At 43.8% G+C, this 25,456-nt stretch overlaps 1 protein-coding gene across 2 annotated transcripts in view; it reads left to right on the top strand.

The window, feature by feature from the left end:
• PRKACB (protein kinase cAMP-activated catalytic subunit beta) overlaps nt 1–25,456 on the top strand; it is a 288,944-nt gene that overhangs the window by 97,052 nt on the left and 166,436 nt on the right. The window contains exon 1 of one of the 2 annotated variants that reach the window (XM_078644785.1): nt 2,051–2,330. The exons of the other annotated variant lie outside the window; for it this stretch is intronic. Within the exon in view, the coding sequence (XP_078500911.1) occupies nt 2,144–2,330 (187 nt within the window). The 5' untranslated portion in view covers nt 2,051–2,143. Of the gene's footprint in view, nt 1–2,050; nt 2,331–25,456 lie in introns of those variants that run through there. 2 annotated transcript variants of the gene reach the window in all.

Genomic DNA, 25,456 nt, shown 5'->3' with positions numbered 1-25,456 from the left:
GTAGAAAGAAAGAAGTAAGGTAATGAGAGAGGAGATGTAGAGGAAGCAAAGTGACAGATAAAGTGAGGAGGTTCTAACATCTCCGAATTGGCTTCTTTATGAAGCCAGAATTTTTTTCACACAGGCTTGTGTGATTTGTACACAAATCGTTAAATGCTGAAACACTAACCTACCTGGACAGCAAAATATCTAAGGAGGCTCTCAGTCTCTAAATAATGCTGACACGCTGTGTTTCAAAACCAAACGTTTCAGAATGACAAAAGATTGAAAACACGCTTTCTCAGGTAACACTCCCAAAAAGTGGACTTCCTTCACAAATGCCCTCCTGTAATATTCTCCTGTAACAGTCTCGGCAATTATTCTCACTGTTAAAATAGGTTTGCCTTGTGTAAAATCATACTTTTCTATCAGGCTTGCTTTTTATTTACTAGCTGCAGTTATGTAGTTATTATAATAAATCCTGCTGTTTAAATATATCGTTCCCGCTGAACATCTGTAAAGAGATCTGCTGCCCAACTGAGTGTGGGTCTATAAAATTAAAAATAAGTCCCTCAATTTCAGTATCAGTAAATCGACCTCATTCATATTCACTGAATATTCTGACTGGGTTTCATTATTTGTTGGTTAGATTAGCACAGCTCAGGTTCTCTCCATTAACTTTCATTTTGTCTAGATTTGTAAATGTCTATTGCCATATCCTAGTAAAGTCTGCTGAAAGATACTCTTGCTTTGATATTCTCAGTGGCCTCCTCATACTAGATTCCATGTTTGGGGTTGATTCTGTTGCCCATTTCTAGTCATACACCGGGTGATTGCTCATCCACCCAGACAATGGCCACCTCTATGTGAAACACAGACCGAATTCTTTTGTGATGTAAGCAGGGCTTTACGTGGGAGGAAACAACTGGGGGAGCTCTCATAGGGGCGTGGCTGCTGTATTTAAGGGCGTGACTTAAAACACTTAAGCTAACAATCTGTGTTTAGCATAGTGTGCTGCCCCACTGATATTATGCTGCTTTTGTCCATTCATCCAGATAGAACAGAATAACCAACATTACACCTACAACAAGTCAGGACTATTGGCTGTGTCAATGTTTGTAAATGGCAGAAAATAAAAAAGCAACAACTATCACTTCGTTGTATATGCTATTGAAAATGCTACTCGCTCTTGTGGGCAAAGTTGTGGCTGAGGCTAGTGCAGCCGACCTTCGAGCTGAGAAAACACGTTTGAGCCCCACGTCCTGTGATTAAAAAACGTAATATGTCCTTGTGCATTGTAACTGATGCTCGTGTAAAGCTCCAGGTTTGCGCTATATAAAACTGAAAAACGAGTCTCTTTGAAGTTACATCAAAGGCAGTGACGGGTTGTACTATTGCAGAGTTCATTTTTTTTCGTCCCACAGGGTAAAATTGGAGAGCCTGATAGCGACCTGTCTTGGCCCCCAGTGGCTAGGAAGAGGGGTGTAGGTCGCCCCACGTGTCATCACTGAGGGGGGTTACAGAATAGCAAAAACATGTGTTTCAAATACATTTTTGCCATTTTGTCAAGCAGGGGTGAGAAGAAATTTTCCGCACCGGGTACAACCTAACTTTGCTACACCACTGTTGGCACCGGCAGGACCCGGCCCACTTACAACCCTGCTTGTAAGTAATATCAGAATAAAGGGCAGCTCATTCCTGATATTAACGCGGGCTATTATTTGTACTGTAGCTCTGAAAACTTTCCAGGGGCTCTGAGAAAGCAGAAAAACACAGGAGTCTTTGTCGCAAACAGCATTAGGGTAAAATATACCCAATAATTAAAAGGTCTGTTATTTAAATTATATTTTACGCTGTAATTTTCTTAGTTTTGCCTCGATTATATTTTGTAGAAGGACTGACGTCACAACATCCCAATCGTACTCCTGATGATTGCAATACATGACTAAACGATACAATTAATGGTTATTACATTTATTGAGGAGAAAACAAAAAAAATGTACAGGCATTCAAGTAACATAGTTATAAAGGAAACTGCCGTCGTGGTTTTGATCATGTGACAAACAGGAAGTTTGACATTTGCAATCGCTTTGCTCAAGCTTGTTTTAGAACGTACCTTCCTCTTTGGCACGGTTTGAAAAAAAAAAAGAACAATTGTTCACCGATGACCACCTACAGTGAATTTGTAGGTGTACAGGGTGCGGGTGCTCCGTCGGCTCGTCAGAAGCTGGAAGGGTTTGCAAATAGAATCTTTCGTCGGCATTCGAAGGGCGCGCTTCCTGATCCGAGACCTGCCCTGGAACATGAAAGTTCTCCCGTCTCAGAATACAACCTGCTCTGGGCCAGATCAAGTAAGTTCTCAGCTAGGGTGCGATCTGGAATGAGGACATGGTTAGTGCTCTCAAATGTCATCTGCATGTTCGCAGCGTTTACGGATGGCATCATGTTATTTGGTTGATGGTGTAAATATTAATAAGGTGTAATCCAAGGTCTGTGGTGTTGGTGTTTGCAGAACTGTTTCAAGCAATGCCGCTGCGTATGCGTTGGTGTCCAAAAATATCAACAAAGAAATGGGTCCGGGAAAGTAAGGAACGGGTTTTTTGTTTGCGTTCATAGGTGTTGCATTACTCTTGGAACTTTTCCTTATTGGATGCTGTAGATAAACCTAATTACTCTTCTCGTGTTGTCGCTCAGAGCTATGGTTAGGCGTGCGAGTTAGAGGGTGTGGGGGTGGGGTAGCTCTTCACGATGGCAGCAAATGTAGCAGATTCCCGACAGACAGAAGTCTGTCTGTCCATCTTTGGCGTTCCTTCTGGCTAAAGGGAATATGACCCCAAGCGACCGCAAATTTTCCTCTCTAACTACGTTGAGCAAATTTGTGAATCGGCCTGAATTTAAAATAGGCGACTATAACTAAGTGAACAGGAAAAGTTACAATTTCAAAAGGCCACTCAATAAACTAGTTGTTTTCAAAGATCAATGCTTCCAATAACCGAGGTTGTAAGCAACTGTTGAAGAGGTTCGTTCGTTCATTTATTATTTCATTAGAGGTTTCTTCTGTGCAGCTGCGCCTGCCAGTGTAGAACGCGACTAAGTTGTGATCGGAAGGGCGCTTTTATAGCAAACTTGTGCCTCGGAGGAGAAAAAAAATCTCCCTTAAATAGGGGTCGGTGGTGGGGTAACAATTGAGTTCTGCACAGTGACGTTCCTTTTACTTACGCTTCACCAAAGAATGACTTAACATTTCCTCATCATTTGGAATAGGAAGTGCGACTCTTAATATTACAACATTTTAAGAAGCAAAACTTCCTTTCAGAAAGAGCATGCTCTATTTCCCCTTGGGATGCGTGAAGCATAAAATATTTTTTAAAAGTGGTACAATGAAAGGGCCTGATTCACAAATCTAAACATACACATTTATATTTACTTGCCTAGAGGTAACTCTCCACCCTTTTGCTGTTCACCATTGCGGAATGTAGATTTACACCCAAGTGTAGACTTTCATGTCTCCATCTTTCAAATGAGGTGAAGACTTCTGCAACAGAATTTAGGAGAGTCAAGTTATTACTAGCTACTTAATACCTCCTTGTCGAGACATCACCACTGAAGTAGAGAGCTCCATATGGTAAAAATATAGAAACATGTAATAACTTTTATTATTTTTTATAATCTAAATATAAACTGTTTATTATCCCGGAAATAATAAAATAACATTTTACAGCTCATTAGCTCATCAAATTAAACGTGTATCAAATAATTAAATGTATTAATTTATAAACACAATTTTTTAAGGGATACTTCTATCTGCAGGTTCCTCACCTTGTGAACAACCCCATGTTCCAGACTGGATCCGGGGTTTTGTCTCAGCATTGTTTACGTGAACCTGCAGGTGGCAGTGTGAGGCTCAGTGTCGCCCTCGTCCCGGAAGTGACATTGGAATTGCATATACGCACCATCCTTGAGCAAGGATGTCAGTTCCTTTCTTTCTGCTCCTTCGGGAAGCAGATCTAGAGCACAATCTTAAATTTTACCTTGTCTCTGAAGAAACTTTGGTTCCAAAATAATTTTTCCCATGTGCAGGGGACATGTCCCACTTTAAGCCTTATAGCGACTGTCACTAATAGATATATGGGACAGATTACCAACAGGTATGTCTTTGATGTCTAGGGGCATAACACATCTCCAAGGCCTTCGCCGACAGTGACGCGATGAATCCAAGGTGATCCTTGAGCACAAAGCGATAATATAAGTTACCGAGCACCAAAGAAATGCATGTACAACCTGCTCCCAGTCGAAGTCAAGGACTCAGACTCATTCCCATTCTGGAAGTCGTTCCTGTGAAATATCCTCTTCTCATTCGAAGTCCTCAAGTAATCCGAAGTCCAAGAAGATGACGGTTGATTTTTCTCTGTCCTGCTCCTCTTCCTCAGAGAAGTTGTGTGTATCTTAAGGTACCTCTCAGTCTTGGTCCTGATTTCCTACCGAGGAACAGATTCCTCAACTGGGACAGATTAAAAAAAAGTTTCTGCGTCTATCGGTGACACTGCTTCATATATAGGTCTTTCAGAGCCATACTGCGTATCTAACCTGCCAGCTCCCTCTGGCACGCCTTCAGACTCCACTGATCCGAGGAGGCCTCCAATTGCATTACTGTCAGTGGATCTGTCCTTGACGTCATGTGAGTCTTTTGACCCCTTTGTGGGGTCTGTCCCCTCTCTAGGACCAGCTCCCATTCTGACTTCGAACCAGATGCCACAACTCATGCTGATCCTGCCATGCCATTGCTGGCTGTGATGCTAATGTCAGAGGCGCATCCGATTGTTTTGTCTAACTCCAAGATTAATCTGCCATGAGCTTGACCGAAGTCTCATTCTATCTGACACAGATGGTCCACCCTCATTCTGATATATTACCACTTCTCGGGAGTCTACCTTAAGCACTCCAAATCCTTTTTGGCTCAGATTCAGAACACAGGCAACATGGTCTGGTTGATGAAAATGGTGATAATGGAATGGCTCGTTACAATAACTATTTTCTGATGGATCTACACAAGGCCAATAGATTGTGTACTTCTCCTTAGATTGTTTTGCGTCCCCCCCTCCTCCTGCCAATCAACAAAAGAATCAACCCCCCTAGCTGTAGTCAACCGGCCTGTGGCTGAAGTTTGTGACTTGCAGCTTCGATTTATCAAGGTTTAAACTAACTTACTAACTGAGGTTCTACCTTCTGGCCAGGCCAACACAGAACCACTCCTTCCTTTCCATGGGGCTCGGACTGATACACTTAATAGGCATTTCAGGCCAAACCTTGTTCTTGTCGCCAATAAATAGGCAAGTGGCTAGACACCAAAGACCTAACCCGTGTGACTTTGCTTTCCTCACACAGTGTCTCACTTCTGCGAGCCTAATGGTCTAGGACTCTACCAGTAGGTTGAACAAAACTCATTCCCTACAACTCCTCCTTATAGTGAGTCAAAGCATACAGAGGCATTTGGGGAACTAATCTTCACCTCAGCTAGTCTGGCCCTTGGTTCAGTCAATGCCATCTGCCTCTTTGGACTATGCTCACATGCACTTTGGGGCATGGTAAGCTAGATCTTTCCTGCAGTCCATGTTGAATTTCGTTCTAACCTAGTGCAGATCATCCAGGATGGCTAACACACATCAAAATGCCATCCACTATTGGCTGGATACTACTGAATGTTTAGCCAGGGCGCTCAGTACCGGTGTGATGCTTTGGCATCAAGCTGGATTTAGTTTCCTGTTTATTTCGGGTGATGTACCAAACGTCATTAACACCTTGGCTGCTCTGAACGATCCGCGCCACTGCGGAATGTTTGAAAAACGGGTGGGGCTGTGTCGGCCAGCGGTTTGTTGCAACACCAGCCAGGTAGTGCTCACGTCGGCCATTGGCTGACGGGAGCACGTAACGGGTTAATGGGTATGCTGTTTGACAGCACCTACCTGTTTGGAAACAAAACATACTCTGCACTGAAGTGCTAAAACAAAAATGTGGGTCATAGTGCACTCCCTCTGTCTATCTGTGCCTATGTGGAAGTAGCCCTAGCACTTTTGCCTTTTGACGCTACGGAAAGGGTGTGGCACAAAGACAGTGCCAAGGCCCTTCAACCTTGCAACAGACACACAAGTTATTTTCTTGCGGTCGGGTCGAGAATCTGGCTGTCAACATCCATGACCTCCGGGGCAGCACACTACCAAGTCCCCTGCTCACTCAGCTTCAGCTTCCAAGGTGCTTTTGTTTGCCCTCTGTGGCTTATGGCCACCCTGTTGAAGAAAGGAGAATGTATTTTCTCCATGGGTGACCTAGCATTGTATCTGATAAATGGGTGCTCAGATAGTTCAGCAAGGGTACACCCTGCCATTCCTGTTCTACATGACATATATTCCACCCACATCTGAGCTGCTTTTTGAGGACTACTTATCCATTCTTCAGCAATAAGACTACACTCTTAGATGAAGAAGCCATGGAGAGGGTTCCAGCATCTGAAATAGGGAGTGGATTTTATCCTCACTCTTCCTGGTACTGAAGGAAAATGGAGGCCTTTGTCCAATTTCAGATCTTCACTTTATCAAATTCTTTCTGAAACAGGAAAAACTCAGGGTGCTCACATTGGCCGAGGTTTTATTTCTCTTGGATCCGGGCAACTTGATGATAATGCTGCATCTGAAGGATCCCTATTTTTAATTTTCATATTCCCGTTCTGCAGTCTCACAGGCTTAACCTGTGGTTCAAGGTGGGCCAAGAGCGTTTTCAGTGCTTCCCTTTGGCCTCACCAGTTCCCCTTATGTTCATGAAAGCAATGGCGATGCTTGCTTTACATCTTTCGAGGTCGTGCATACCAGTCATCTCATACTTCGACGACTGGATGTTGAAGACGCACTCACTACAGTCAGTCATACACCACTACCTCAGATGATGGCGAATGTCTAAACATCTTTGGGGTACATCATCAATGTGCCAAAGTCACATCTGTCTCCTAAGTGGAGGCTCCTGTTCATTGTAGCCGTTCTGGATACTGTACAGTTTCGAGTCTTCCCTCCGGTTCAGCAAATCCAGGACATTTGGACTGTAAGCCTGATGTTTCAGACTCTCGTGAGAGTAGCTCTGATATTTCTTGGCCTCCTGCACCCTGCTCCTGGACTATGCCAGATGGTACATGCAAGCTCTGCAGTGGGATCTGAAACCTTAGTGGACTCCACAGTCAAGGAACAAGTTGGATTTGATCATGTTTCAGTGGAGACTGCAAAAGGCCTTCAGTGGTGGCTGCTCAAGTACAATTGGGCCAGCAGCAAACCCTCTTCCTACCCAACCCAGAGCTAAAGGTGGTGAAGAATGCATCACTGCTGGGTTGGTGAGTCCCCCTGAGAGAGGTGGAGTTCAGAGGACAGCGGTCTCCGGTGCAGGCCCACCTCTATATCAACCTGTTGGAGTTGCGGGCCATTCACTTGGCATTAAAGGCCTTCCTGACGATCATCAAAGAAAAGCTGGTTCAGGTTCTCATGCAAAACACCACCATGTGGTGCTGCAACAAACAGGGTAGGGTCCTGTGCCAGGAGTCTGTATGCCTCTGGAGTTGGTTGAACCATCAGGGCATTTCTGTGGTAGTTAACTACCTGGCTGGGTCTTTGAATGCCACGGTGGACTAACCGATGAACGCCTGATGGATCATGAATGGCACTTACACCATGAGATGGTCTTTCCAACAATGGGGAGAGCACTTGCTTTAGCTTTTTGCCAGCACTGAGAACAAGCAATGTCAACATTTCCGTGCGCTGGAGCGCCTATGATGTCTCGCTCTTGGAGCCATATTCCACTTAGGGTAGAGCTCAGATCTCTTGTATGCCTTTCCATCTCGACCTCTCGTGCCTCGAGTTCTGAAGATCAGGAACGACTGGGCCTAAGTTACCTTAGTGGCTCTGGACTGGACAAGGAGAGTGTGGTACCCGGAACGACTGAGCATGAGCATTTGACCTTCAACCATGCTGCCTCTGTCGCAGCAGCAGGGCAGCCTACAGCTTCGTGCTTAGAAAGGCCATCAAGTTTCTAGCAGTCTATGCTCCTCCTCACCTTTTTAAAGAGGTACACAAATACTATCCTCTCTGGCATGGATATTGCAACTTCATGGAGATTATTCCACTTTACAAGAAAAGGGCTTGGTCTCACCCGGGAAATTACAGACCTATAAGCCTGATTGACTCTTTACAAAATATCTTTAACAAACAGGTTCTGGTACATTTTCAGGACTGGAGTAATGAAGAGGATGTCCTGTCTGATAAGCAGGCAAGCTTCAGAGCCAATGTCAGTGCTATCCACCAGGTCTTTCGTTTCACTTGCATTTACTGGAAAGATGTAATAATTAACAGGGGCAGTACAAAAGGGGGTGGTGATGGACGGAGCATCTGAACCAATCAAACACTCACACCCAGTCAAAAGATCTGGGTTTAATCCATCACCGTTCTTTAGCCCACTCTGCCACCCCAGTTCAGACATGGCTATATGCAAATCAGTCTGACCCTGTGCCTCATGGTAACAGTCCAGCCCGAACTGCCAAGCCATGCCTTCCCTGGACTGGAAACAAGCTTCCGAGGACCGGTTTCTGGCATTACAGCCTTCTTCAGCACGGCTTGCTTGAATCCAGAGGCAAAGTGAGCAAGGGACTCACGTCTGAGCATACCCTGCCACACTTATGGCAGCCAAAGCGGTACAAAAGGGGGTGGTGAATGACGGAGCATCTGAACCAATCAAACACTCACACCCAGTCAAAAATTAACAGGGGCAAACTCTTTGTTGAGCTACCCACAGACTTTGATTCCGTCTCCACGGGTAATCTTTGGGGGGTGTTGGATGCACAGGGCATTGTGGCTCTCCTTTTAAACATCCTGATGAGACTGCATGGTGAACATTTTGACCAAGTAAGTAGGGGGCGATGGGGGACGAGGATGGGCAAGTGACCAAACCCATTAGGGTAAATTGTCGGGTCAAGCAGGGGTGTGTTCTCGACCCACCCTGTTCACTTTATACATTAATGGGGTGATATAGTATTTGAATAGGGATGGGTGTGCGGCGCCAAAACTTGGAGGTAGGTGGGTGCCTGCTCTCTTTGTCTCAGATGTTGCACTGTTCATTTCTAAGTCATCCCAAGATGTTCGGCAGCTACTAAACACTTTCAATTCCTTCTGCTTAACAGCTCCAAGGCTAAGCACATGCTTTTCTCTAATCGAAAGGTTACTCACTGCAAGAGACATAAGCTAGCGAGAGAGACTCCCTGTAGATCTGGTGGATGATTTTGACTATCTAGGCATAAGACGTCCCTAATTTGAGCTAAGCACTGCATCTCGAAAAGGCACCTGCATCCGTCAACTAGCAGACAACAAATATAGCAAAGATTCATAGAGGGATAACCTCTAGAAGGGTGACCTCAGCCCTCGATATCTATAACAAGAAGGCTATGTTGTCGGTAATGTATGGGGCTGGATTGTGGGGTTGTACGAATACACACAACCTAGCTACAGGGAAGAATAGGTTTTTAAGATCCTTATTTAACTTTCCTCTGAGTATTCCTGTTTATCTGGACTGACTCAAAGAAGGATCTTCCATAAAATCGAATTGACTTCTTACTTCTACCATCGGCTGTGGTCCACTCGAGCACTTGAACCCTATTAGTGGGTTTAAGAGAACTTTTGGTATCCCAGTATGCTGAAAAAAGTAGTTCAGTGATTTTTGGTATGGCTAAATACTTTATGGCCCTGTGGACTAGATGCACCAAGAGTATACAAGGACAGGAATAAATGAAACTGTGGCAGTGTGCATCGAATTGTGACTTTTTTTATTATCCAATGTTAGGTCTGACAATAACATGGGGGGGGCGATTTTGATTAGCCTCAAATGCATGGTCACTTTGAATGGAAGTGTAGTTTGTATATTATTATTGCAAGAACGGCCTTTGACTCAACACTACACTGTGTCACCTGTTGCATTGTTGTCATAAATCACCGAACTGCAGGGGCTTTCATTATGCTCAGGTCTTTTTTAAAACATTTTACTGGTAATGTTAACTTGCTTTTTATCTTTGGTATGGCTGTTTGAGAATTTCTCATACTGTACTTTTAATGTAATGTGGTTTAATGTGTATTTTTAGGTTTCACCTCGCGATCCGCTGCGCAGCAGCGTTCGCGCAGGCGAAAACTTTTGTTTACAAGTATGGGGCTTTGTCCCGCCTCTCTGTCCCATTGGATAGCTCAATAAATAGAGGCTAGCCATTGGAACAGAGATGCGTCACTCATTCCCAAGCAGATTTGTGGGCGTTCCGGCGATTTTTACTCATCCCGCCCATTTTCGTGCGTCATTGCGGCGGTGGGCGGATGTTGTTTTTTTTTTTTTTGGTCTTGGCATGTTTTGGTCTTTTTCGAAGTGTCCTTTGCAGGAGTGGGCTGCGCGATTGAAGTTGCCAGGAAGTACTTTGTATTTGCGATCAGGTAAGCAGCATTTTGTTTATAATTTTCTTTTCACTTTGTACGTCTACCCCATCTCATGTCGTCTCCCTGTTTGTTTTACGTGTTTGCGTGTCTCCCTGTCCCGTGTGGTCGTATCCTGCCCCCCTCCCGCTGTCCGTGTCTTTCAGGAGCTGCTTGTTCCTTCTGTTTCCTCTGAAGCGACCCGTCGTCTACGGAGCTCAACTCCATGTTGGCGTTGGGCGCAGTCCTTGCCTCCTCCGGCTGGTGGTTACGGTCCTACACTTCCACTTGTTCCCCTCTTTTGTGTCTCCCTTTATATTTCTTCTGCCCTGGACGGTTACCCCCTTCCCGGTTTATCCGGGGCTTTCACTGGTGCCCCCCCCCGGCTTCTCTCTCTGGCGAGTCCGGTCCTCCGCGATGGCAAGGAAGAGGGTGGGGGCAAAATGAGGGGAGGAAAATAGGACGAACACAGAGACGGAGCAGGGGGTTTAAATTTAGAAGCGGCAGTTCTCCCGCTGCCTTGTCAGAGTTCCTGAGACAGCAAAAGAGCTGGAAGCAGCAACTGTTGTGGCCCAACTTATTCCGAGGCCAAGAACGGCAGGACGAGGGCCGGGTGCCGGGTTACACTTACTGGAGCACTAAAGAATCAAACAACACCTGCAGGGCGGGCCGGGGGCAGGCACCCGCATGGCTTTTAGTGAGCTGAATTTATGACGCCATATCGCCGGGGCCACCCTTGCTAGCCCGGGTTAAGTCCTTTCTTCTCTTTTAGTGTCGGCCTGTACTTTAACCTAGCAGAGTTTCTTGAACAGAACAAAGACTACATCTCCCAGAATGCATAGTTTGTAATAGAAACTGCCATAAATGGAACCATGGCCTCGTTTAATGGTGGTTTTGCTACCTTTAGCATCGCAGCCTTTATGTCTTGCGCATTCCATAGTGTGTAGTGTATGGCCTGCATGCACTGATCAATTATTTGATGCACAGGAGACTAGGTACAGGCATTCAAAGTGCTCTTGGCTAAGAAGTAAAATGTCACACCATGGTGGGCGCAAAGGTGGTCTGTGTGTTTTTTTTGTCTTCACAAACTTTACGTACTACTTCTTTGTCTCATTCGTACATATTTTTACTTAGGAGGACTAATTAACAACATTGTATTCTTTACCTGGGCAATGTTATTGTGAATAGAAACGCTCTAAAAAATGCAAACTTCTAAAGAAAAAAATTGCAAACACTTGACATTGAGGGTAGTATTGTAGAGATAAAAAGCACGTGCTTTCCGGCTCGGGTGGGTTCCATGAGAATACATGTTATTTCGATATGTGGAGAGAATTATCGCAATGTAGAAAATTACTTTTCCTGTGAAAAGTTAACCTTTGCAACCTTGACGATAGGCATACGGAGTGAACTTTGCAAAACTTCTCTGGCAGGAATAACTGCACGGCCGCTAACGCAGGCGACTTTAATTTGTGCGTTTTGTTGTGAGAGAAACAATCCAGTCTCCCACAGCTGTTTACTTCATCCTCTGTCTTGTGAGCTATTTAACTATCCATAGCCCCTGCGGTGCCAAACAAGAAGGCATCAAAATACAACTACCAGAATGAGTTTAAAAGTCGGGACTGACTGAGCTCAACCACATGACCATACAACTTTAGTTCAGACTTTACATATGTTTGGAGGCTTAAACGGGACGCTTCTGCAAGGTCTATTTTTGTTTCCCAGCAGATACCTAAGTACACCAGCACCCAATATAACAAACTCACCCAATAAAAGGACACCAATTGGGAGGATAATGGAGCAGAAAAGAGTTCAGGGCAGTGTGTCAAGAATATTTGTTTTTGTAGTTTTGTAAAGAGGTGCTGCTCATGCTGAAGAGCAGGTGGGCCGAGGGAGGTCTGACAGGTGCAGAAGGACAGGGCGAGGACAGATCTGAGCACCCTCAGTGTTATATTTTTAAAAGAGCATGAATAAAAGTACAACTCACGCGATATAAATCAAAACCCGAAAGTACGACACTAGGGAAGAGAGAAGAACATGACAACGCCACTCGTTTCCCCCTTTGTATTGCTAAAATATGACAGGTGTCACATGGCGCAAGAATGCAAGCACACGCAGAGCAAATAACACCCACATGCAGGCCGACCGCCAACCCCAAACAAAAACACGAGAAAAAGTAGCGCAGGCTTCACTCTTGCAGATGGTGGACTACAGTGGACGATTGCCTCTGTGGGTCGGGGAGCAGGCCATACGTGTCGCAGCATGACGGAAGTGTCAATTTGTGAGGAGGCATGGATAAGAAAACAAGGACTGCAGGCATGGAGGCGAAGGGATGTTATTTTCAGTTTAAATAATATGTGATTTTTAAAAACACATTTTGCAATTGAAACAATAATGCTCACATTGCGAGAGATTAAGCTATTGGCAATGTAAATGACAATGCCATTTATTTATCTGTTTTCAAAACCAACACATAAATACAAATTTTGTCATTACAATGCCAATAGCTCTAACTTTTCCAAAGGCGAAACCATTGCATTATAAATGCTTGTTTCTTGTATGACAAACTTTTATGATGTAAGTTCAGTTCATAAACTTTATATTGATCACTATTTTCAGTTCCTAATATTTATTTTGAATGTGCTTGCTTTATTGTTGATAATGAGTAACTGCAATAATAAAGCTGTGACTCATTGAATGTAAGCATGTGTAAGAATGAATGACAGTTTGTGTATGATGAGGCATTAAATGCCTAAACTCGCCAGTGGCTAACGAATCACTTTCAGTTTTGTTAAACTTATTGGCATTGCCAATGCTTGTTGATAACATGAACCAGATCAAACAGGACTTCTCAAATTAAAATAACGCAAGATTTGTGAGTTTGTTTCTTGCTGCATTTCTTTCATAATGGGTTACATTAAGTCAGGGAATTGTCACCAGTTTCGCTAAATTGGGAGGTTTTGTGGTTTGCTGATAGTTTCCAAGGAGATGAACTGTTTCCTATGATTAAAATATGTGGTCGCATTTGTGACAGTCTAGAATTTGAGTTGAATAAAAATACTTTAAGATGAGTGTAAATGCTGCTGTGATAAATAATGGCCTTGTAGGCTTGCAAACTAGTTTATATCGAGTTTATGTTCCATCATGTTAGTTTTCTACCTTATATATTCTCCATTCATTGGCATTCAACATCAGAATTTGACGAAAAATTCTAATGTTTTTGCATTTGATTCCAAATACTAGTCAAAACCATTACTAGAATTGTGTATTGTTTTTAGATTTGTATTGCACTTTGTAGGAAATCACCTGATTTGGCTGCTTTATTAATGTAATCCTGCCAATTCCCACACGACTGTGTCGCACAATTTCGGCTTGCTTAATATGGTCACCCGGTGAGGAGCTGATATTGCATGGTAGTCGGGAAGACAGATTGGAAACCACCACTCGGGGTGGTTTCCCAGCTCATCTTAGGAGCCTGTGAATAAGTGATGTCCATTAAAAGGAGCGAAATCACCCCAGGACACTGGCACTAGCCTCTGCAAACTTGAGGGATCAGAAGTCCCTCTCGGCTAGATCTCTGCTTAAGGCCCCTTCCTTACAAGGCCCCGTTCCCTCCTCGCAGTGATTATTTTGTAAAGTTGGCTGGTGTGTTAATGAAGTTTTAGAGCTTTCTCCCCTTTTTTCAATTACATTTTTTCGTTATTCTCTTTGAAGAAGTGAATTGAGCAGAATTAGTTATTTTTTACAAAAAGTAAATTTGTCTTTGTTATAGTCTCTGGTATTCAGTATGGATATCAAGATATTCAGTAACTCTATCATACTGTTTATTATTTACCTTCTTCATTGTAGTTTGGAACTGAAATGTATTACTGTTTTCCCACTAAATAGGAGTTTGTACACCTGTTAGATTTGATGCGTGTTTCTATACCACAAATGAGTTGTCAGGGACACCACTTCCAAATTTCTGTGTCGCACTGGTTGTACAACCTGCCGCAGTGATCCATAGATCTGTCCGCTTACAGTATACTTATGAATTAGTGGTGGAAGAACGGTACAGTTACATTATTGGCTGGAATGCAGATTCAAGAGTACGGTTTGACTATATAGTTTTATTGGATGCTAAGAGCAGAGCATACCAGTCTAATTTCTAAAAGGTGCTCTTTATTTCACGTCTAGACTGAGGTGGTAATACAGATTATGACATGATTGTCAATATAGAATGTTAGAGAAATGGATGGACATTGGGTAAACCATAACTTCATTTAATATACAACACCTCTCCTTTCCATAAGACAAAAAAATGAAATGTAACCAGTCATTAAAAAAACTTTCTAGATGGAATTCTTAATCTAGGAAAGTTCTTAACTCGGTCAGTCCCTAGCTGATGTTCATCCAGCGTAAGATCTCCCATTACCGATAATCTTTCATGAATATGTTTATTAGTATTTACCATGAGTTGATCTCGTATCATTTCAAATGTCATGTTTACCAAAGTTGAATGCATGAGATAAGCTTCTTAACGTGGTAAGGGACTTGTCAAATTGTTCTCCTTCTTTCTGTCTTGGGGTGTAAAAGTGATATCTTTCCAAAGTTATGCTAATAGTGGGCTTGAATCTTGCCCCTAACCTTAACATTTCCTCGTAAAATTAATTGTACTTCTCCTCCCCCCTCAAAAGCTTCTATTTTAGGTAGTGATCTAAATAGATCTTGTCCTTCTGAGACTAGTGAGTGTAACTGGATACTTTTTTTCCTTTCTACTGGCATTCTATTTCCTTCAATTACCACCATATATACATGAAATTCTTCCTTCAATCATTCCACGGTGTAGATGGTTTACTCCTGATTTGCAAAACGTTTGGTGGAGGATCTAATTCCGTGTTGTGATGAGAGTTTATATTGAAGAGATCCACTGAATAATCTCAGTGTAAATGAATGTGGTAGAGATTAATTATCACTGACCTTGCCATTATCTAAAAGTTTAATAATTTTTAAGTGTAAACTGCGCCTTTGTCTACTATGTAACTGGTGGCACCAGCAAAGGGTTCATAAGTTAGAAAAGTATTTTTCTCTATGGCCTCCCCAGCCTCTGGAATGCATGAATTGCATGAGTTTCAACATAGTTTCAGTGATATCAGAGTGAGGATTGGAACGCTGTGACATACTTATAAGGTGATATAGCAGTACTCCTTTTCCCAAGTTTCTGTCTGAGGGGAAAGGCCATACCTTTTGGCAGTCCATCACTGGCAGCACCCTGTCGGCAGAGTCGGCACGCCCACAGGGAGGGAGAGTGAAGGCTCATGGTGGATGGCGCTGAGCGACCCACCCACAATAGGTAGGGCTAGCTCTATGATCAACACCTAAATCATCCTAGCGACAGCAGTCTTAATGATCCTCACCGTGGAGTGCAGCTGCAGCCCGACCTTGTTAATGGCAGCCGCAAGTGATGAGCCACTTCCTCTTTGCCAAAATGGGAAGTAAAATGGTGTGGAAGGAAGCACAAAACAAGTAGAAAGGAAGGGCTGGATGTACAAAGCTGTTTTGAGGTCCCAAATGGTTTAATTTGCAGAATTGGGCTGCTTGCAACCGCAAAAAGACTTTTTCCAATGTACAGAATGCAAATTGTGATTCGGTAACTTGTTACCGAATAATAATGTGCATTTGCGATCCAGCATTTGGAGGGGACGTGTTTAAAATGTGTCTTCCAAAAACCAAATCTGAATGGGATGTATGAATATTTTCTGATCCAATTACAGTTGCAAAACATTCATATTTTATCGACTCCTTTAAGGAGGTGGTAAACCATTTGCAAATGGAAAACGGTCCCAATTATTTATTAAGTTTTATATAGCGCGAACATGATCCCGAAGGATATCAGAGCGCTTTACAATAGGATGGAAGGGAGGACATAAATGCAATATCAAACATTGAGTGGGAAAAGGAAAGTAATACAATAAACAGGTGTAAGGGGTCAACGAAGGGGGGGGGGTATTAATAAGCAGTGAAGAGGAGCCATATCAAATGGCACCCCTTCTCCTTTGAGAATTGAACACAGATATTTATTAAAGACTAGGCAGTAGTCCCATGGACCGCTGCCTACTCGTAAAAAATGTAACTTGAATGTTTCCTTTTTTTCTTTTTATAAGCGTCCCGTTTTTCTTTTAGAGAAAACAGGCTGCATTATCAAAAAAAAGATTGCTTCATTTTAAAGCAATCTAAGATTTGGTGGCCTGCTGACCCCAGTGGGCCAACATCCATGTGAAGGCTGCCATTTCTAATGGGTCACAAACTCACACCTGCCTCATTAATATTCATGAGATAGATCTATTTACGATCCATTAGGTATCACCGAATGAAACCTAATGTCCGCATTCTAAACGCCAGTGAGGAACAGAGGTGAACTAGAGGGGGTGAGGGGAAAGGAAAATAGATGTGCATTGTGTGAAATATAACTGTATTTAATACAAAACAGCTATTGCTGACTGCTTATTAAACTTCCACATTGTATACAACAACAAATATCCTGTCCCAGATGTCGGATCGCCCTATATCATGAGGGTGGCTTTCAGGTAAACCAATGTTTCCAGCGTACACCAGTAAGCATGTCTTGTGACCTTTCGGTCGTTTCTTATAAAGAGACATTTGAAACTACAAATCCCAGCATGCTTAGTGTTTTCAATTGGAAAGCGAAAAAAACAACAAATCTCAGCATGCTTAGTTTTTTCAATTGGAAAGAGAAAAAACAGAACTCTTCGAATCTGCACCGTGTCAGCAGGTCACTTGAGAGTCATTTTCCTTCCATTAGACGCAATTATTTGCATTCCTTAATTGCAGACCCGGGAAGCCACGCGAATAATTTGGCTGGGCTACCATCTGTTATACAGTTATTTTGTGCTTAACTTGGTGTTTTGGCTTTATTCGCTAAATATGATTTTTGCACAAGGAGTTGTTAATTTTCGCTGCTAGGTAACAATACACCTATCAGCCTTCACCAGTGATGCACAGGAGGCGAACGAGATGACAGCCAGGGATGCATGCAGGAGAGGGATGGGGGAGAAGAACATCTTCGAGGCTGCCCCCATACCTAATTTACCACCTTGTGTTTTTATTGCCTTTCTTTGTAATGTGATCCGAACACATAATGCTTCGTTTCATTTGCAGCATGCACTGGCGAGCCATGGGCATGCTGCAGTTTCCGATTTATGTAACTGCTGCTTTAAAGCTTGTGAACAGAAGCTGCTCGGTTGCAAGTTAAATGATAATTCTGATCTAATGTTACCATGGGAACAAGTGCTTGACTTAATCGAGAACATTTTAAACATCCTGGTGTTTTAACACTTCTGCTGCCATTTTGTGAAGCTGTGGAAGCTTGTAAGCAGTGCCTTCCAGTTCACATTTTTTTCTGAGAACTAAAAAATAAATATTCTACTAATCTTGGGGATTCTGCACCAAAATCGCTATTCTGTTCGAGAAGATGGTTTTGGACTGCAGCTAATGCTGTGTTCTGTGCAATACACCTGCCTCCGGGATAAAAATAACTCCTTTACCTTTCGGTCAAATTGTAATCAACATGGTTCGGAATCTTAGTCTTTCAACATGAACAGTAAGTAGAATGAAATATTTTTTATTCTTTTGAATACCCCAAAAATTCCTATTGTTATTAATCATTTTCTAGTAATACTCCACAAGTTAGAGGGGAAAAAAGAGAAAACCACGTATTGCTCGCCCTGTTATCGTTTACAAGCATAGTAACTGTGGCCATGTTTCTCCTGTTTATAGTATGTTGTTATCGGCTCAAGCATTTGGCCTAGTTAAGCGATTTTCAAGTCCGTTCTGCATCTGCCCATTTGAAGTACCTGGTGGTTTCGCTAAACATGAATTTAAACGACTTCCCTTGGAAGTTGTATTCATGCACACTTATTTTCGAAGTTAAAAGGAACGCTGTAAACTGGCATTCTTGTTAAATTGCATCAGTGTAACCTATATCATAAAGATCAATGTCATAATATAAATGTTTCTGCATAAATGTCCTTTGTTGTGCCCCGCATGTTAATGGTGTACATTTGTATCGGATCCATTAGGAGAGCCAGGTGGTAGAGTGAAAAGAGTCCGTTTTTTTTTTGTTGAACTGTAAATATGCCGTTTTATAGCGGCTAATCGCTTTTTTCGGTCTATGAGCTATTCAGAAATGTATGGTGGAAATTCAGAATGTATATGGGTAAAATAATTATAGTCTAGGAGCATATTCGATAGAATGGTTACTGTGCTGTGGATTGGATTCTGGGCAGTTTCGGCATTATCATAGATGTTTCTTTCATCAGGAACCCTTGCTCAGAATGCTGTCATGCTTAATTAAAAAGACGTTTGAAAGGGCAGAGATGTGTTTGCATGTGCGTGTATGTAAGTGTGTGTGTATGTATCTATGTATGAGTGTGTGTATGTATATATGTATATATATATATATGTATATGTGTATATATATATATATATATATATACATATATACACAATAAAATCTGAAAATATTTGCGTTAATAAACAAAGCAAAAATAAATTATTAATATTTTCTTGCATTATATTCAGTCAGATGTTTTTTTAAAAATAGTGAATAGTAACCGTATCACTTCTTTTAGCCCTCAGCAAAGGAGAGAAAGCTTTGCTTTATAAACATTCTGCTTTATCTATATATGCCGATCAGGTGCATGCACTTAAGTGGCTGCACCACCCACCCTGAAGATGTCTTATTTAATGCTATGCACCCCCAATTGAAGGGAACGTTTGCACCGCAGTGTAATTCCTCGAGCAAGGGCACCTGATGCTCCTGTATCTTCTATAATTCTACCACCACCACCACTTTTGCCTCACTTACTTTGCGACTAGAGAAGTGAGTCACTATACCATGAACTGTGGTTAATTTATTTCAAGATGGGCTAGTCAGCTGATGTTTGCAGATGTGGGACAGGCATTTCAAGGAACAGTTGATTGAGGGGTTCATAGTGTATTTTACTCCTCCTATTTGTTGAGGTTGAGTTTGCCACGTTTTGAGGTCCTTGATCTGTGATCATTATAAATCCAAAATGTGATTCAATGTTTTAGTAGGTAGGAGATCTATAGGAACCAAAAGCTTGGGGTTCAGATATCAGGACAAGCAATATTTCAAGACTGGCGCCTCTCCCAATAATTGGCGCATTAACTAGTTGTGTGAAGCTATGAAGTCAAAATCTTCGGCAGTGGTCTGTCTACACTTCATTGGATGAATTGTTAGCGCAAATAATCAGATCAACGCTTGATAGTGTACATTGTCTGAAAACGAGGAGATCTGATGGGAAACATGGCGAGGCAGTTTTTGGTGCATGGTAGAAAATGACACAAAATAGGTCGTCGTTTTTGGGACCTGCTTGGTTAACAAATATTTGAATGAAACTGAGCTTTGAAATTAATAGTTCACCTGACAAATTAACGTAAAGCAGGACATTCATCTCTTCTCTTTGTACTAGACCGTATGGGGAGGGAGGATATTAACTATGTTGGGCACTGAAAAGTTGTTTTGCTGTTCCTTATTCATGCCCAGGAAGTGGACGGCATTGTTCAGGATAAGATACTGAATGTTAGACACTTTCAAGTAGTTCAAGGGACATCTTACTAAGAGAAGGGTCCCTATTAAGTTGGAGAGGAAGAGAAGACCGTCACTACCAGATTACTTTGGACGGGGAGGGGTGGAATTTGAAAAGGACTACGAAAGGACATGTGCTGGCTGTGTGAGAAGATACGTGCTAGTGGAAAGATCTACTTAACATTATTTTGGTGCACATGTTTATAGTCCGTCTAATTACATTGCTTTTAAGTTGTTGAAGTTATGCTTGAATGCCAGGGCGTAGACTGGTTTACATGAACTATTATCACCACAGCAAGTAAGTAAGTAAGTAATATGTTTATTGTACAGTTAATTAAAACCATTACAAAAATTGAACATAGTTTATAAGCAATAAGACATCAGTTTAAAAGAGGCTGATAGCCACAGTTAAAAATGCATGTTGAGATTATCGAGCAGATCCACTTCCCCGGCCTTGATGACCCATAGTCTTGTTTCTTCATTTATGTCAGTAGAGATTAGCAGCAGTTCATGATACAGAATTGCCCCCCTTATCAGAGTCTTGGCTACAGAGTGAAGGCAGGTGGATAGGTGCAAATTTATAGTGCATAGTCCCGTCTCAACATTCATTGATTTGTGCAAAGATAATTAGCCTATTGATGCTTTCCTTTGAGGCTTACATGTGCAAACATGCTTAAATTTGTGTGCTTAAACACGCAATTATAATTGTGTGCGCAAAGGATTAACAGGGCGTCGCCATCTCTGTTCCAATACAGCTTCATCGATGATCCAGCGGTATCTATTTTAATCGAAGGTCTGCCGCAGTTACAAATTTTACCAGGTAGCAGCTTAGTTGAGTGTCTTCGCCACAGAAGCTTGCAAGCACCGCTTGTCTGAACGACCGTATTTGGGTTTTGTTGAAAATAGGTCTAAGTAGTGACCGGCGTTCCCGCATCAGCTCATGGCAAATTGTTCTAATATGGACTATGTCCTCCTTCCTTCCCCGCAGAGGCGGCACTTTGCTGGCTTAGGAGGGCGCAACCAAGGGGGCATATGGTGTGCAGATGGTAATAAACCTAACCTGAATTTCAAAAACTCCTCTTTGGTAGTTTTGGAGAAGTTAGATAGTGGGTAAGCTTGAGGAGACGCTTTACTGTAAGATTGAATAGTGAGCCAGCCACGTGAACGTTCTGTCAAGGCCGCTTTGTCTTGTATAATAGACTATTTTTTAACAATGTTATTTACAGTTTTTTTAAGCTTGCCGTGGTCCACGACATTGCTCAGAGTTGCCGTAACCCCAACTGTTCCAGTGCAGTGTCCAAAAAGTGTCTAGCTCGGCAGGTTTCTGTGGTTTCTACTTCTCTCCACAAGTAGACGTTTAGCGTTTCTGGCTGCCCTTTTTTAGGGCTCGGCCTACGTCCCACGAAGTGGGCGTGGCTTAAGAGTCCTTTTCTGAGGACTTCGAAAATCTAACCTACGAATTCCAGAAAAGCACGTGATTTTTGGTAGTTATTTATGGCAGCTGCATGGCAATTGGGCCTCGCATGCCTGTGTTTTTAAAAGGCAGCACGCAATAGGCCATAGGCTGTAGAGTTGTTCCGCTTCCTGCATATTCCGTGCGGACACGAGCAGCAGAAGGCCATATTTCATCAATTACCAGCTGTCAGGGGCCGCTGTAATTGAAGCCAGATGCTCGGCGCGCATTCACCACTTTCCAGTTACTTTTTTTTTCAGCTGTGTGCGCGCATGCTTGCTCCCTGCCACAGCTTGTGTGTGTAGTGGAACGGTGAGCACGATGACTGCGCTGCCACCCCCGTTGCACTCTCCCCAGGCCCCCCTTGGTCGCGCGTTCAGCACTTTTCAAAATCACAGCATTTCTGATGGCATTGTATTTATAAAGTAAATGTTTTTAAACATGGCTCAATCAGTTTTCTCAGCTGGCCGGGCGGACTGAGGTGCCAAGGTTCAGGTTTGTGTGTCTGCAGGGCTGCACTACAGGAAGTGCGAAGCAGGCTGGTACTCTTCCCACCCCCTGCCTCCGGCGCCCAGCGGAGTGGGTGGCATTGTGTGGGCACCTGTCACTTCCCCAAGCACGGGGTTGGCAGGTCCGTGCCACAGTTAGCTGTTTCTATAGACGGCGCCACTCTTTAACTGCTTCCCTGTCTCAAATACGATGCGAGGTGGTTTGTGTTCTTTGCGATTTGTCTCTATCCTCTGATGTTCTTTTAATTGTGTACAGTACTCACATAGCGCTTAGGCGAAACCAGGGCAATTCCAAGCGCTCAGAGTGGGCCAGAGGTCTCATGCTAGTAACAACCATTGCGTTTTTTGAGAACTGCTAAACAAACAACGCGCTGCTTGTGTGATGTGTAAATTAATCTGCGTGCCTGTTTTTTTAACAGAGCAGCTATGGGTGTTCGCCTGTTTCTAAGCGCTATTAAATGTGTCTTCTTAGCTAATGGAGACACAGGGAGATTGCAGTGACCAGAACTAAGTCAATAGGGTCAAGTGGGAAATCCAGTGCTAGAATTCAGACGTGTTTTTTCTCACAGCCGCGGCCCCCCTTCGGATGGTCTGGGAGACGAGCAGGGTATTATCGACGGTGTCCCGGGGGTCTCAGTTTTCGTAGACTCTGAGAGAGAGGATGCAGTCACCCTTCCCATAACCCCTGTTAAATAAATTATTTCAGCGGTGACTTGGGTGTCGGCGAGTGCTGTTCGAAACATACACGCAAGCAGACACACTATGTTTATTTAAAAAGTTAAAAACGCCGCCAAACAAATACATTTGTCATTTAGGGAACACCATTTTAAATGACGGGGTCAATATCAGCGCATAAAGTTTAATATTACTTCGGTGAATGCATTTTTTCTCAGTCACAGTAACGGGAGTCCTGTGCTTAAAAACTATTAGCAGTGGCACGTAATTTAAAATCTGAGCTCTCGCTATACTTTTGTACAAAGCTTAAAATAAGTCCGCACCTGGTTTATTATACCACAATCAGTGCAGAGTGAGAGTGAATGCAGTGTGAGTGCCAAGTGAGTGCAGAGTGAGAGTGAGTGCAGAGTGAGAGTGAGTGCAGAGTGAGAGTGAGTGCAGAGTGAGAGTGAGTGCAGAGTGAGAGTGAGTGCAGAGTGAGAGTGAGTGCAGAGTGAGAGTGAGTGCAGAGTGAGTGCAGAGTGACAGAATTGAGTGCTGAATAAGTGCAGAGGGAAAGTAGAATGACAGAATTGAGTGCTGAATAAGTGCAGAGGGAAAGTAGAATGACTGCAGAGTGAGTGAGTGCAGAGTGTGAGTTAGTGCAGAGTGCATGCAGAATGAGTGCAGAATGACAGTGAGTGCAGAGTGAGTGCTGAGTGCAGAGTGAGTGCACAGTGAGTGCAGGGTCAGAGTGAGTGCAGGGTCAGAGTGAGTGAGTGCAAAGTGGGAGCAGGTGCAGAGAGAGTGAGTGCAGAGAGAGTGAGTGCAGAGAGAGTGAGTGCAGAGAGAGTGAGTGCAGAGAGAGTGAGTGCAGAGAGAGTGAGTGCAGAGAGAGAGTGCAGAGAACGGAGTGAGTGCACAGTGAATGCAGGTGCAGTCAGTGCACAGTGAGTGCAGGTGCAGAGTCAGTGCACAGTGAGTGCAGGTGCAGAGTCAGTGCACAGTGAGTGCAGGTGCAGAGTCAGTGCACAGTGAGTGCAGGTGCAGAGTCTGTGCACAGTGAGTGCAGGTGCAGAGTCTGTGCACAGTGAGTGCAGGTGCAGAGTCTGTGCACAGTGAGTGCAGGTGCAGAGTCTGTGCACAGTGAGTGCAGGTGCAGAGTCTGTGCACAGTGAGTGCAGGTGCAGAGTCTGTGCACAGTGAGTGCAGGTGCAGAGTGTGCACAGTGAGTGCAGGGGCAAAGTGAATGCAGATGCAGAGTGAGTGCAGGTGCAGAGTGAGTGCAGGTGCAGAGTGAGTGCAGGTGCAGAGTGAGTGCAGGTGCAGAGTGAGTGCAGGTGCAAAGTGAGTGCAGGTGCAGAGTGAGTGAGTGCAAAGTGAGTGCAGGTGCAGAGTGAGTGAGTGCAAAGTGAGTGCAGGTGCAGAGTGAGTGAGTGCAAAGTGAGTGCAGGTGCAGAGTGAGTGAGTGCAGAGTGAGTGAGTGCAGAGTGAGTGAGTGCAGAGTGAGTGTGAGTGCAGAGTGAGTGTGAGTGCAGAAAGAGTGAGTGCAGAGTGAATGTGAGTGCAGAAAGAGTGAGTGCAGAGTGAGTGTGAGTGCAGAGTGAGTGTAGAGTGCAGAGTGAGTGCAGAGTGCAGAGTGAGTGCAGAGTGCAGAGTGAGTGCAGAGTGCAGAGTGAGTGCAGAGTGCAGAGTGAGTGCAGAGTGCAGAGTGAGTGCAGAGTGCAGAGTGAGTGCAGAGTACAGAGTGAGTGCAGAGTACAGAGTGAGTGCAGAGTACAGAGTGAGTGCAGAGTACAGAGTGAGTGCAGAGTACAGAGTGAGTGCAGAGTACAGAGTGAGTGCAGAGTACAGAGTGAGTGCAGAGTACAGAGTGAGTGCAGAGTACAGAGTGAGTGCAGAGTACAGAGTCGGTGCACAGTGAGTGCAGATTCAGAGTGAGTGCAGATGCAGAGTCGGTGCACAGTGAGTGCAGATTCAGAGTGAGTGCAGATGCAGATTCAGAGTGAGTGCAGATGCAGATTCAGAGTGAGTGCAGATTCAGAGTGAGTGCAGATTCAGAGTGAGTGCAGATTCAGAGTGAGTGCAGACTGAATGTGAGTGCAGAGTGAGTGCAGACTGAATGTGAGTGCAGAGTGAGTGCAGACTGAATGTGAGTGCAGAGTGAGTGCAGACTGAATGTGAGTGCAGAGTGAGTGCAGACTGAATGTGAGTGCAGAGTGAGTGCAGAATTAGTGTGAGGGCAGAGTGCGTGTAGAGTGAGTGCAGAGTGAGTACAGGTGCAGAATGACCGCAGAGTGAGTGTGACTGCAGAGTGGCTGCAGCGTGAGTGTGACTGCCGAGTGACTGCAGAGTGAGTGTGACTGCAGAGTGACTGCAACTGCAGAGTGAGTGTGACTGCAGAGTGAGTGTGACTGCAGAGTGAGTGTGACTGCAGAGTGAGTGTGACTGCAGAGTGAGTGTGACTGCAGAGTGAGTGTGACTGCAGAGTGAGTGTGACTGCAGAGTGACTGTGACTGCAGAGTGACTGTGACTGCAGAGTGACTGTGACTGCAGAGTGACTGTGACTGCAGAGTGACTGTGACTGCAGAGTGACTGTGACTGCAGAGTGACTGTGACTGCAGAGTGACTGTGACTCCAGTCTGTGAGTGTGCAAGGTAAAGAGTGTGTGAGTATGCAGGGTGAACAGTGTGTAAGTGTGCAGGGTGAACAGTGTGTGAGTGTCCAGGATGAACAGTGTGTGACTATGCAGGGTGAACAGTGTAGATGTGCAGAGTGA

Source organism: Lissotriton helveticus, chromosome 1_1 (genome assembly GCF_964261635.1).
Source record: "Lissotriton helveticus chromosome 1_1, aLisHel1.1, whole genome shotgun sequence".
NCBI lineage: Eukaryota > Metazoa > Chordata > Amphibia > Caudata > Salamandridae > Lissotriton > Lissotriton helveticus.
The sequence above is the reverse complement of the archived record's forward strand: the minus strand, read 5'-3'. Positions and strand labels throughout refer to the sequence as shown.